Source organism: Mustela nigripes, chromosome 2, assembly GCF_022355385.1.
Source record: "Mustela nigripes isolate SB6536 chromosome 2, MUSNIG.SB6536, whole genome shotgun sequence".
Classification (NCBI taxonomy): domain Eukaryota; kingdom Metazoa; phylum Chordata; class Mammalia; order Carnivora; family Mustelidae; genus Mustela; species Mustela nigripes.
The window spans coordinates 43,475,009-43,489,443 of NC_081558.1; the positions used below are offsets into that span (position 1 = coordinate 43,475,009).

The 14,435-nt window shown below is 36.0% G+C and overlaps 1 protein-coding gene across 1 annotated transcript in view; it reads left to right on the forward strand.

Moving 5' to 3' along the window:
- The window catches only part of LOC132011506 (contactin-6-like), a 302,333-nt gene that overhangs the window by 187,844 nt on the left and 100,054 nt on the right, over positions 1-14,435 (forward strand). Inside the window, 2 exon segments of the mRNA XM_059390186.1 lie at positions 3,863-4,066; positions 6,294-6,396. Coding sequence (XP_059246169.1) covers positions 3,863-4,066; positions 6,294-6,396 — 307 coding nt within the window.

A 14,435-nucleotide genomic window follows, 5' to 3' on the forward strand; every position in this document is an offset into this window, starting at 1 on the left:
AATGACAGATTGACCTTTCATTCTATAAGATTCTGAGGAAACTGAACACAGGACACACAGTGCTGATGGCAGGAAGGGGACGGATGATCAGGAAAAGTTGTCCTAGTTCTGAGTAGGCTTTGATACGCACAGAATTTGGGTGTTTGGAAAGAAGTCTGAGAGTAAGGAAGAATGTTCCACAGGGATCATATTGACATAGAAGAAAAGGGTCAGTTATAAATAATAGAAAAGAAGAAAGATGGTATTAGGAAAAGAGCAAAGGATTTGGCATCTGAAAAATCTAGGTTCAAGTCCTCCCCTTTCTACATGCAAACAATGTGATTTTGGAGAATTACTTTTCTATTCCTAGCTCTAGTACCTTCTCCTATTAAATGCGCATATTATCAATAGCCAATTAGCTCCATAAAACAAAACTTAGGGATGATGAAACAGGTATGAAATAGAAGTACTCATTTTTTTCTTTATTATTCTTTATGTAATATTCCTTATATCTGGACCATTTTCTTCTGGCAGCTTTTAAATGTTCCACTCTTAGAGAAGGACTAGATCAGAAAGTTTTAGCAACTAAGGTGAAAATGAATTCACCAAGGGAGAAATGAAAATTACAGTCTCAGTTCTCAAGATTGTAGGGTAAAGAATAGGAAGATTTCTTAGGCATTAATGGCAACCTGTAATTTCTCAGTGAGAAGGGTTAACCTTGGATTTCAGAGAGCTAGAGCTTATTTTTCTTCCCAAATCAGCACTGAATAAAGATCCCTAAACTGAGACATGGCCCTGGGAATTTGCTCAAGATTGTCTTTATTTCACAAAAGGTTCAAAAGATGAGGAGTCACTGACAACAAGGGAATCTGAACTACATTTTTTCTTCCTCTATATACTGAAGAAAAATTTACTATCTAGATACCTCTCACTTTCAAACAAAAACCCTTTGAGCATCTCTTTGGTGGAGACAGAGTAACAGGCTTAGAAGTGAGGCAGCAAAGGACATCAGTAAGGAAACTTAGAAGCAAGAGACCACATGAAATGATAAAAGACTCCAGTAGGGACTTGCAAAAGCAATGAAGTTTCAATACCCTGGAACAGGATGAGAATGTCAAAGCATATTTTCAAAAATAAAAAGTGAATTTTATTTATGCATACTTGATCTAAGAGCATTAGACTCTTAAGAGCAAAGGAATGTTGAGGGTAGAGTAGACTGTTCATAGAAACAGGTTTAACTTCCCATTCATTGCAAACATAGCTCATCCATCTTCTGCTTGGCCATCTCTAATGATAGAGAGCTCATTACCTCACAAATCACCTCTGTTACAGCTCTGAAGTTTAGATTGGTCTTCCTGATACTAAGGCCCATAGGGCTTTCTGTAACCTCCAACAACCAAAGTCCTATTTTTGCCTCCTGGGCATCAATAGGAAGGGCTCTTTTTAACCCTTTCTGCACATGACAGCAGTTCAGATCTATGAAGACTGCTCAATTATTCTTCACCCTGCCCCCAGGGTAAAAATCTAAGTTTTTATCATTTTCTTTTGTGACATAACTTCTGGTCTTTGCTGTATTGGTTATCTGTCTCTTGATAAACTTGAGAATTTGAATTCCCCTTTTGGTAAAGTGTGCTCTGAACATAATATTCCAATTCAGCTATATGAGCCATTCATAGGGTGTTAAAAATACAGATTCCATGATACTTCACTCAGATATATGGAAACCAAATTGCTAGGCATAGGATTAGCTATCTGTATTTTAACAAGCTTCCTTAGTGATTATAATGTGCTCTGAATAAAACATAATACTCCATTCTGAACAGTTCAGAGTAAGAATGAAAAATATTATTCATTATATTGTTTCACAAGTTGTAAATCATTCTAGTGTTTGGTTTTCCTGACACTATTCCCATCCTGTTTTTTTTTTTTTCCATTTACACAAATAATACATAGTAGTTAAAAATTATAATGTGACAGAAACATACTATGTAGAGAATAAAAATTTTTCCCCTCACCCTAAGAAAACCTCTATATACGTTCCTAGGTTGTTAAATTTAATAATTTGTATAAAGACACACAGATCTGTATAAAGACACACACATACATACACATACATATACACAGCATTAACCACCTTGATTTGCAGCATGCTTTTCATATTACCATACATCTTGTTTTTTTTTCTAACTGAACACTACTTTTATAGGTTTAATGCCACTTTGTACATTTTCACATTCTACATGTAAGTGGCATTTTTGTTGATTGTTCTCTGACATATCATCCTATCCTATCTTCTTCTTTCCTGAGAATTATATCAGAGTTCTGTCAATATAGGTGAATTCATTTTCACTAAAATAACTTATGAATTGTTGTTAGAATGTAATACTTTAGCTCCTCAGCACTATTAATGGTCTGTTTGTAGACTCACTCTTTTTCTTTCTCCCTCTTCCCTTCCTTCTCTCCTTTTGTGCTTTCTAAAATCTGTTCCCTAAGTGTACCGTCTGTGCTTTATTTTTCCCTATGTGAAAGAGATGATAAAGATGGCAACATCCCCACTTCCTCATAAGTTTTTCTATATAGATCAAATTTAAGGTCAGAATAGCTATTGATCTGTATTGCCTCCTCATCCTTTAGAGAATTTAAATACTGTAGAGTTAGTGAAAAAATGTTTCTGATAGTCTGCTTCCACCTGGGGTAGATTGCTAGGATGTATCAGAAATAATTAGTCATTTTTGGGTCTATCATATCTTTCTTCTGCACCCATTTTTAATAAAAGTGCAGATGACAAATATGACCCATAGCCTCTGCCTGAACTGGGGACCCTAGTTGCTTCGACTGTTCTTCTATGAGCTGTGATTTCCTACTATGTGATTTCTGAGTTCATCTGTACGTGAAGGTGTTTTCCACCTGTGTATTTCCCTTCTTCACCCCCAGCCTCTGTGCATTTCACTTACTTTGGAGTCCCAGGAGACCCAGTTATAGTCTTCCATTTCCCTAGAAGTAAGTTCAGTTCTACCTTGTTTCCATGATTCATACAATTTCTTAGTCTTCAGATAGTACCACACTTAAAAACCTTAATCCACAAGAATGTTTGTCTCTGGTCGAAGATTTCTGGCTAAATTTTTTTTTAGACTGACATGTTATTTGTACAAAATATGGAATAACTATAACTCTCACATATCTCTCGTGGAGAGGTCAGCAGGTACAACAACTATGAAAAATTCTTTTGTGGTTTCTTATAAAGTTAAACATACATCTGTCTACCTTATTTCTCACTCCTAGGGCCTTATCCAAGAGAAATGAAAATGTCAACAGATAGTCATTTCCACTAATACCACTAATGGTCCCAAGCTGGAAACAATCAAAATGCTCATCAACAAGAAAGTGGCTGAACAAATTGTGGTATATTTATAAAATGGAGTATTACCAGCAATAAAAAGCAAAGAAGTACCTGATAGTCACACAACATAGGTGAACATTAAAAAAATCCATGTTAAATGAAATCAGACACAAAACAGTTTAGTATGGACATCCTTTGGACTGCATATTGAGAGAACTGTTTTCATGTGAGCATTACTGGAGAAATACATGTGTATTTTAACCCCGTGATATTTTATATATGTTACAGCTGTTCTTAATACATTCATCCACTTATTCTCTTGGCATGCCCTCATTGCACCCCTAAATACACAAAGCCAGTGATGGGCAGAATGACTATGTCATGTATCATCCAAATTTGAATATAAGGGAATATTACAATTATACTAGGACAGCAGGCATCAACTGGGGCACAATTTTATTCTAATTATGGAGAAGAGGGCACAGAACTTCCAGATAAGAATAAATACAGTAAGGATAATGCTTATTTTTTTCTGTTCCCCAGACTTATCTTATGCATGGACCTTCAATGATAACCCCTTATATGTTCAAGAGGACAACAGGCGGTTTGTATCCCAAGAGACAGGAAACTTATACATTGCCAAAGTGGAACCATCAGATGTGGGCAACTACACTTGCTTCATAACAAACAAAGAAGCACAGAGAAGTGTTCAAGGACCGCCCACTCCATTAGTGCAGCGCACTGATGGTAAGATGATGAGCTATCTTGGGAATATACTTTCGCTTCTGAGGCCTGGGGACATCTGTTGAGCTTTCAGCTTCCCTCTGGTTCAGAGGAGCCACATCATCAATGAGTTGAGGTTCAATTTACAAATACGATGGAAATCAGATACTGTAAAAAAAATATAATAGAAAATTCTATAATTCACTTACATGGTATAGTTTATATGACTCTGGGTATATCATGCCATTTCTTCACTGGCATTGGAACAGATCCTTTCCTTGCTTAAGGAGCATTTTATATAAAAAAGTTTGTTTGAGGGAATAGGCGTGTGTGTGTGCACGTGTGGGTGCTGCCAAACTTCTTAATGGAGTAATATTGTTTTCAATGAGCATATGATGCAGCCTTTCTTTAATGCCTCTTCCTTTTCCAAAGTTGTCTTTTTTGTTCACCCTTTATTTACCTGGCTGGCAAAATGGGGAAAAAAATTCACATCCAAGGAAAGCAAAGCAAGCAAACATTAATTATAAGCATTCCAAAGAGGAATGAAACACTATTCATGCTAATTATATTCCTCCAAGGAACATAATTCAAATTGGTCTCTGATGAGTTTTTTAGTTTAGTCAAGACATAGCTGGCACAAGATTTAGAGAACTAGAAAACTTAGGGAAGTCATCGAAGTAGAATAATCCTCTAGTCGATTCTTTAATTAAATATTCACAGTGGTAAATGTAAAGATAGAAAACCTGTTGATGCATTTTATGATCAGATCTGGACTAGAAATGTAGTACCTCATAGAGTTTTCTTCTCTCTGAGGATTTTAAGAGCAAGAACATAATGCTAATGATGGCTAACAGAATTATGGAACTAGCTCCATGCGGGGAGTTCTTACGACAGAGCTTTTATAATCACTAACCACCCAAATACACTTGGATAGTCTTAGTTCAGAATATAGCAACCACTAGACTTATTCATAAGTCCAATTTCTGTCCTCCAGTGAGTACTCTGTTCATGAAAGAAAGTGCTCATAAGCCAATAATATGCATAGAAATTCTACCATATTTTTCCTTTTCCTGGTCTACTTTTAGTTTCTCCTTCTCCCCTTCTTAAGTCCTTCATTCTTCTATCCCCTCTATTATCTTTAGTGCATACACGGTAAAAACAGATCAGAAGAATTATACTATATTAATGTTAATAGTATTAATATAAGAAATATCAAACCTCTTCTAAAAGTAGACACTCAAGAAAAATCAGATGTCAAGAAAATACGATATAGAAAATTTAACTAGTTCGCTGAACTAGTACTCTGTACTACCTCAACAATAGCTTCTTTGAATGTTTGGAATGATCAGGTCTTAAAAATCAAGTATTTTTATTTGATACATATTTTGTAAATTTTATCTTCTGTGCAGTTGTACTGGCCACCAGTAAATCATTTACCTTTGGAATAGATTACTCTGGCATTTGGTTTATAAATTAAAAAAAAAAAATCAGTTTTTTGAGGAATCTTGATTTGCCACTTATTTCATTAATTAAGTTAATGAGGATAGCCTAGGGATATATTTCTGCTACACCTCTGGTAGGTAACATATTTATATACATTAGACTATTGTCTTATTCTTAGCCCATATCCACAATTCCTTGTTAAAAAATTTAAAACTATAAAAACAAATGTGTCTTTATAAGTGAACAGCAAACTCATTTAGCAGTAATTCCTTAATGAACTGACATGAGAACATTTATGTCTTTATCTCAATTATTTTTATTAATTTGTAGATTTTGTTGCAGAAATACTGTTATTTTCTATTAAGAGACCTCCTACAGTGTTAATGAAAATTTCCTTATTCCTGAACAGATCTGCCCCAGTGAGTTCCATGAAGGCGTAATAGATCTGGATATCTCTAGAGAAGAAATGTTCTTGATAATTCAGAAACATTTTAGAATCTAGGTGCATTCATTCCTTAATTGGAAGACAAATTCTTTGTTAGATCCTAATGTGGAATATAGGGAAATTTGGGATGCCTCTATTCTGACACTCTGATATATCTTAGATATTGCTTTTTTAAGCAAGAAGAAAATCAACTAATTCCTTAAATAGCATCATGTAGTTTCTTTGCCCTCTATCACTCATTTAAGTCTATGAAAATGTTGTTAATTGAAGTACAAAATAATCAGTTTTTGGTTAATGAAGCATTTACTTCACAGAAAACTTCTATTCTCCAGAAATGCTGCTAGCTCTTTTGATATTTAACAGGTGTGATGGGGGAATATGAACCAAAGATTGAAGTGCGTTTTCCTGAAACTATACAAGCTGCAAAGGATTCATCTGTAAAACTGGAATGCTTTGCCCTTGGAAAGTAAGGTTTTTTGTTTTGTTTGGTTTTGTTTTGTTTCTGGTTGCTTAATTTTTTTTTTAACCTTTTTGTTATTCAAACATTGCTGTAAGGTAAATTACCAAATAGATTTCAAATGCTGGGCAAAAGTGGAGCTTTCTGATTGGAATTTAAACAAACGTGCCTAATACTCTAAAAATGATTGGACCTGCAGTTCTCCCCTAAACGTGCTGATGTTTCCTCTAGTTTGAGCATAACGAGTCCCATTTGGGCAGCATCTTGCTGAGGAATATATGTACTTGTATAAGATGGTGAACAAGTCACGAAATCTCCAACATATCCTTCACTCCATCTCATCCTACATCCAGAAATATATTGCCTGGAGTGTCCTCTTGCTTAATTAATCAGCAGTTCTCACAAAGGAAAAAACCTGCACTGCAGATTTCCAAAATAAAACTAATTAAAGGCCATTGTTCATAGTGAATCATTAGAATTGAGCAAAAGCTGCCCTGGAAGTGGAGGCACTATGTTTTACTCAGATAAGTGTTTATCAGCCAACAGGTTTGGAATGCTTTGAAGCCAGCCAAATATTTGCAATTTTGCATACAATATGCAGACATCTCTTAGCCTTTGGGCTATATTCAGTCTTCATTTTTATGCCTCTAAATACTAGTACTCAAGTAACGAAGACATAGATAGACTAGATGTGTGTTTTTAAACTGTGTGCATATGAATTACCTGGGGACATTGTTAAATTGGGATTCTGGAGGTCTGAGGTGAGGCTCGATTTCTCCATTTCTAACATGCCTCCAGGTAATGATGATTCTTCATTCCTATAAAACATATTTTGAATAGTAAGCAACTCGACCCTATCAAATTTGAGGGTTTACTTATAAATACAGAGTGTCTTCCCAGAGTGGTCATCACATTTAGGAAAAGTAATTTGCGTTCCAAGACGTGAAAAACATTTTGAAAAGTTCCCATTTTGTTATTAAGTAAATATGAAGTGGGAGAGCTAGGTTCTTGTCTCACAGAGTCAAAGAATGAGTCTCACTGACAAAGAAAAGTGAGTGGAACAACAGAATTTTATTAAGCAAGGATACAGAGGGGGAATAAAGCTCCCAGGAGTGAGGAGGGTCACAGTAGCTTTGGGCTGAGGGCTTTGAAGGTTGCTCTTTTATTGAAAGCTGACCAGGGAACGTAAATCTTTTTAATACTGACAGCATTTTTGTGTAAGCAGGACTAGCGATAACATCTTTAATGGCTTACTTCTTTTTAGGGTCTGTTTATTCTTTGTTGGACACAGGTGATTGTCATTAAAAAAGCCGCCCCTCCCACCCCCGTCCCCACCCTTAGGGCAGGGTGGTATGGTCCGTTCCCTTCTCTCTTGTCCCTTTTTCAGACAGACTGAGCATCCAAACAATGCTGGTTACAAAATCTCTCTAAGTTCCTTTCTATACATGAAATTTTGTAGTTCTTTAAGTTACATTTCTCAAGTTACTCATTTTTCAGGTTTTTAAGAGGCCGTATTTTATTTTCATACAGTATTGGTCCTATAGTGTTTGTCCAATAAATAATTACTGATTAAATCATGCTTAAGAAAGTGACAAATGGGGACTTTCTGTCACAGCCTTTTAAGATATGATGAACTTTCACCATTTTCAAGCTTTCTCTGAAATTAAAGTTTGTAAAAAAAACATAAAATGTCAGCAAAATACTCTGAGAACTAGACAATTTACTTAAAAAGACCAATGAAAGATAGCATCTGAAAAGAATATTTATAGCTGATTCTATCATATTTGGCATCGGGAAATATGGATTCCTGTAATTTAAAATATACTCTTACATGATAAATAACTTTGAAAACTATTGAGCCTGGTTCTCAAGAGTCTTATGTAAATAAATTCCATTTGTTAAACATTTATAAGTAAGAAGTTAGATTTTATGTATATATTCTATCTACGTATAATCCTCATAATTATTCAGGGTATATCATATTTTCATTATATATGAGAATACTGAGGCTCAGACTGAATAAGTAACCTGTTCAATTTCAAGCTCCTGTTGAGAATGCAAGGGCAAGTCAAACCTAGTCCCACCTGATTTTAAGTTCTGAACTTAGAAACTTTTAAATAAATGATTAAGCTAACTGCTTGTGAAACCAGTGAAGACAGATTCAATTCACAATATTCTCAAGAGTTGTCTGTTAGCAAACATACTTCTTAACCTCTATGAATTTCCATATACTCATCTAAAAGGTGTTATAATGATCTCTGCCTTTTATGTTTATTTGGAAGTATGGGGTGGATAATACACATAAAAAACATTTAGCACTAAGCTTTGCATTTAGGCAATGAACACTGAATTATTTGAACCCAAAATACAAATTCTGTTATCTTTTTGTCTAACCAGTGTTTGAGTTAGTGGGATTGATGGGACTAGAAAGAGGTACTTCAGAGGGTCTACAATTCTCAGCTCTGCAGTTCATTCCTTTTCTCTCTGTCTCATACGGATGGCAGTATAAGAGTGAGCAACAAAGAGGGTCAGTTGTGGAGTCGAAAAGAGGAGCAGACAAGAAGAAAACTTAGTTGATCAGTATAGGCTTTGAATTGCTCACATATCGGATTTCCTAATTTTATTTATGTTTACTTTTTTTTTTTTCTTAAGAATTCAAACCTACAGCAATGTTGAAAGAGTAATAGCTGGACAATCATGTCAATTATATGTCCTTCATCTGAACCAACAAAGTATAAATCTTTGCCACCTTTCCTTAACTTGTTTTGTCCTTTGCATGCTCACTCTCTCTGTCTCGTCCCCTCTTACCACACACACCCATACCTGTACCCACACACACATGCCATGCATCAAAACATGGGTGGGGGCGCCTGGGTGGCCCAGTGGGTTAAAGCCTCTGCCTTCGGCTCAGGTCATGATCTCGAGGTCCTAGGATCGAGCCCCACATCGGGCTCTCTGCTCAGCGGGGAGCCTGCTTCCCCCTCTCTCTCTGCCTGCCTCTCTGCCTACTTGTGATCCCTCTGTCTGTCAAATAAATAAACAAATTCTTAAAAACAAAAAAACAAAAAACAGATGGGTGATAAGTTATATCTTGGCCTGGACTTTTTAAAAGATTTTATTTATTTGACAGATAGAGATCACAAGTAGGCAGAGAGGCAGGCAGAGAGAGAGAGGGAGAAGGAGGCTCCCCACTGAGCAGAGCGCCCAATGTGGGGCTTGATCCCGGGACCCTGAGATCATGACCTGAGCCAAAGGCAGAGGCTTAACCCACTGAGCCACCCAGGTGCCCCATTTGGCCTGCATTTTTTAGAGGGATATGCCACTCAAAATGTTGCTTAAGATCCACACTCCATTTTTGGCTCAGCTTGCTATGAGATGGAGGAGTGGAGGAAAGGAAAAAGGTAGAGTCAGGAAATATTGACCTTCCCACTTCACCATACAACTTCACTCTTGAACTGTTATGGATACGTGCTATAAGAATTCACTGGGCGTAGATGGAAGGAGTAGATTAATAATCCAAACAGGGGAATCAAAACCTTAGAATATATGAGGTAAATTGTTGAAAATTCTCAAATGGAATGATTTAGAAATAAATTAAATCCTCTCTTTAATAACCTCATGGTGTGAAAACAATCAGGACATTAAAACATGGCAAGTGGTCAAGCTGCATATGGTAAAATTTATTATGTTAAAAACATGTGGGAATACCTAAGCTTCTGATATAATTTTACTAGTGATAATTGACTAAGGAAAATTAAAGTTGAAAAAATAATAGTTAAAAACAAACAAACAAACTCTCTTACTGTGTTAAATCTTATGGTATGTCCATTGCTGTACATGAAATAAAATGAAGAAAAATGGAAAATGATGAGAATTACTTCATTAAAAATTGCCAAGGAAATAACTGATTTAATGGAATATAATCCATAAGATTTTATGTGATAAAATCAATGTTGAGATTATTTTTATTAAATTAAGTCACTAACATGGGATTGAAATTCCTTGGGGTTAAAAATGGAAAGTCCAAAGCATCCACTGGGTCGAAGTGATAGTGTTAAAATACGTTGGATAAGAAACACATATTCTGTGTAATTCCAGTGGAGCTACATTTCTCATTTCTTCAGATGGACAATATGTATGTGAAAATATTTTGTATACATTTGGAAAACATTATACGTTAGTGAGCTACTAACAGTTTTTTATATATGCTTGCCAGTGATTTTCAGAGAACAAATTACATGGCAATTGAAACACTGCAAACATACTGAACATGCTTTTGTAGTTCATTATAAAATATATTTACCAAATGCTATACCAACTTTTTAAAATTTGCACAATTAGTAAACATAGAAAACAACACATTCTTTCCACAATACATTATATGCTTGGCATAAAATAACAATCTGAACATGTTAAAAATCAAACCACTTGCTTTATAAATTATAAACCTGTTATTTGCAGTGTTTTTATAAACTCTATTAAAGTGTTTTTTTTCCTTTTTAAAAAATTTTTATTTTTTATTTTATATTGCCATGCTGTATTTGGGCTTGTTGGGTATTTTCCCCCCAAATGTAGGACTTACTTTGTACAAATCAATTTAAATCTTCTAGTTCACTTTCTGAGGTGCCACACTTCTTTATAATATGTTCAATAAACACAAAGCTGAGCAAAACTAATTTGAGGAGGAATGAAGTCAAAGTTCTCTTTCTTATTAGCAATGTTTTTAAATACTTTTGTTAAATAACTGATGAATACTTTTTATGTTAGAAACTATATCTTCATTAAGCAAGGGTTTTATATGTTTTGATAAGAGAAATAAATAGAGAAAGGGAAGGAGGAAGAGAAGGAAGGAAAAAGGAAATAGTAGGTGAATAGGTGAATGTAAGGGAGAAAAAAATGACAGATCAATGCTATATGCTATTCTTAATTTTTTTCATTTTCAGGACATAAGACAGTTCCTAAAATATAAACTGGTTTTCTTTTCTCTTTTCTTTTCTTTCCTCCTCCTCCTCCTCCCCCACTTCCTCTTACCAAATATCTCCTTTTTAAAAAAAAATATTTTTATTAACATATAGTGTATTATTTGCCCCAGGAGTACAGGTTTGTGAATCATCAGGCTTACACACTTCACAGCACTCACCATATCACATACCCTCCCCAATGTCCATAACCCAACCACCCTCTCCCTACCCCTATCCCCCAGCAACCCTCAGTTTGTGAAATTAAGAGTCTCTTATGGTTTGTCTCCCTCCCAATCCCATCTTGTTTCTTTTTTTCTTTCCCTACCCCCCAACCCCCTGCCCTGCTTCTCAAATTCCTCATATCAGAAAGATCATATGATAATTATCTTTCTCTGATTGACTAATTTCACTCAGCATAATACCCTTTAGTTCCATTCACATTGTTGCAAATGGCAAGATTTCATTTCTTTTGGTGGCTCCATAGTGTTCCCTTGTATATATATACCACCTCTTCTTTATCCATTCATCTGTTGATGGACATCCAGGTTCTTTCCATAGTTTGGCTATTGTGGACATTGCTGTTATAAACACTCAGGGGCTTGTGCCCCTTCGGATCACTACATTTGAATCTTTAGGGTACATACCCAGTAGTGTGAATGCTGGGTCTTAGCATAGCTCTGTTTTCAACTTTTTGAGGAACCTCCTTTCTGTTTCCAGAGTGGCTGTACCAGCTTACATTCCCACCAACAGTGTAGGAGGGTTCCCCTTCCTCTGCATCCTTGCAAACATCTGTCGTTTCCTGACTGGTTAACTTTAGCCATTCTGACTGGTTTGAGATGGTATCTCATTGTGGTTTTGATTTGTATTTCCCTGATGCTGAGTGATATTGAGCACTTTTTCATGTGTCTGTTGGTCATCTAGATGTCTTCTTTGCAGAAATGTCTGTTCACGTCTTCTGCCCGTTTCTTAACTGGATTATTTGATCTTTGGGTCCTGAGTTTGGTAAGTTCTTTATAGATTTTGAATACTAACCCTTTTTCTGATGTGTCATTTGCAAATATCTTCTCCCATTCTGTCGGTTGTCATTTGTTTTTGTTGACTGTTTCCTTCACTATGCAAAAGCTTTTGATCTTGATGAAGTCCCAGTAGTTTATTTTTGACCTTGCAAAGAAAAATTTAAAAAGCAAGGAACTTACTTTTGGCGATATTTCTAGGAAGAAGTTGCTGCAGCTGAGGTTGAAGAGGTTGCTGCCTGTGTTCTCCTCAAGGATACTGATGGATTCCTGTCTCACGTTGAGGTCTTCCATCCATTTTGAGTCAATTTCTGTGTGTGGAGTAAGGAAATGAAATGGTCCAGTTTCATTCTTCTGCATGCGGCTGTCCAATTTCCCAACACCATTTGTTTTAAAAGACTGTTTTCCATTGACCATTCTTTCCTGCTTTGTCGAAGATTAGTTGGCCATAGAGTTGAGGGTCCATTTCTGGGCTCTGTGTTCTGTTGCATTGATCTATGTGTCTCTTTTTGTGCCAATACCATACTGTCTTGATGATGACAGCTTTGTAACAGAGCTTAAGTCTGGAATTGTTATGCCACCACTTTGGCCTTCTTTTTCAACATTCCTTTGGCTATTTGGGGTCTTTTCTGTTTCCATATAAATTGTAGGGTTGTTTGTTCCATTTCTTTGGAAAAAAAAATTGATGGTACTTTGATAGGGATTGCATTAAATGTGTGGCTTGCGGGGCACCTGGGTGGCTCAGTGGTTAAGCCTCTGCCTTCAACTCAGGTCATGATCTCAGGGTCCTGGGATCGAGCCCCACATTGGGATCCCTGCTTGGCAGGAAGCCTGCTTCCCCCTCTGTCTCCTTCTGCCACTCTGCCTACTTGTGATCTCTCTCTCTCTGTCAAATAAATAAAATCTTTAAAAATAAATAAATAAATAAATAAATGTATGGCTTGCTTTAGGCAGCATAGACATTTTCACAATATTTTTTCTTCCAATCCATGAGCACCATGAGCATGGAATGTTTTTCCATTCCTTTGTGTCTTCCTCAGTTTCTTTCATGAGTCCTCTATAGTTTTCTTAGTATAGATTCTTTGCCTCTTTGGTTAGGTTTATTCCTAGGTATCTTGTGTTTTGGGGTGCAATTGTAAATGGGATCAACTCCTTAATTTCTCTTTCTTCTATTTTATTCTTGGTGTATAGAAATGCAACTGGTTTTTGTGCATTGGTTTTATATCTTGACATTTGACTTATTTCTTGTCAAGTTCTAGCAGTATTGGAGTGGAGTCTTTTGGGTTTACCACATAAAGTGTCATATCTTCTGCAAAGAGTAAGAGTTTGACTTCTTCTTTGCCGATTGAGATGCCTTTTATTTCTTTTTATTGCCTGATTGCTGAGGCTAGAACTTTGAGGAATATGTTGAAAGCAGTGGTGACAGTGGACATCCCTGCCATGTTCCTGACTTTAGGGGAAAAGCTCTCAGTTTTTCCCCATTGAAAATGATATTTTCTGTTGGTTTTTCATACATGGCTTTGATGATATTGAGGTATGTACCCTCTATCCCTACACTTTGAAGAGTTTTGATCAAGAAAGTGTGCTGCACTTTGTCAAATGCTTTTTCAGCATCTATTGGGAGTATCATATGGTTCTTGTTCTGTCTTTTATTAATGTGTTATTAATGTCTTATTTATTGATGTGTTTTATTAATGTGTTATTAATATATAATTAATCAATCATTGATTGATTTGCGGATGTTGAACCAACCTTGCAGCTGGGGAATAAATCCCACTTGGTCATGGTGAATAATCCTTTTAATGTATTGTTGGATCCTATTGGCTAGTATTTTGGTGAAAATCTTTGCATACTTGTTCATCATGGGTATTGGTCTGTAATTCTCCTTTTTGATGGAGTCTTTGTCTGGTTTTGGGATCAAGGTAATGCTGGTCTCATAAAATGAGTTTGGAAGTTTCCTTCCATTTCTATTTTCTGGAGCAGTTTTAGAGGGAAAAGTATTAATTCTTCTTTAAATGTTTGGTAGATTTCCCCTGGGAAGCCGACTGCCCCAGGCTCTTGTTTCTTGGGAGAT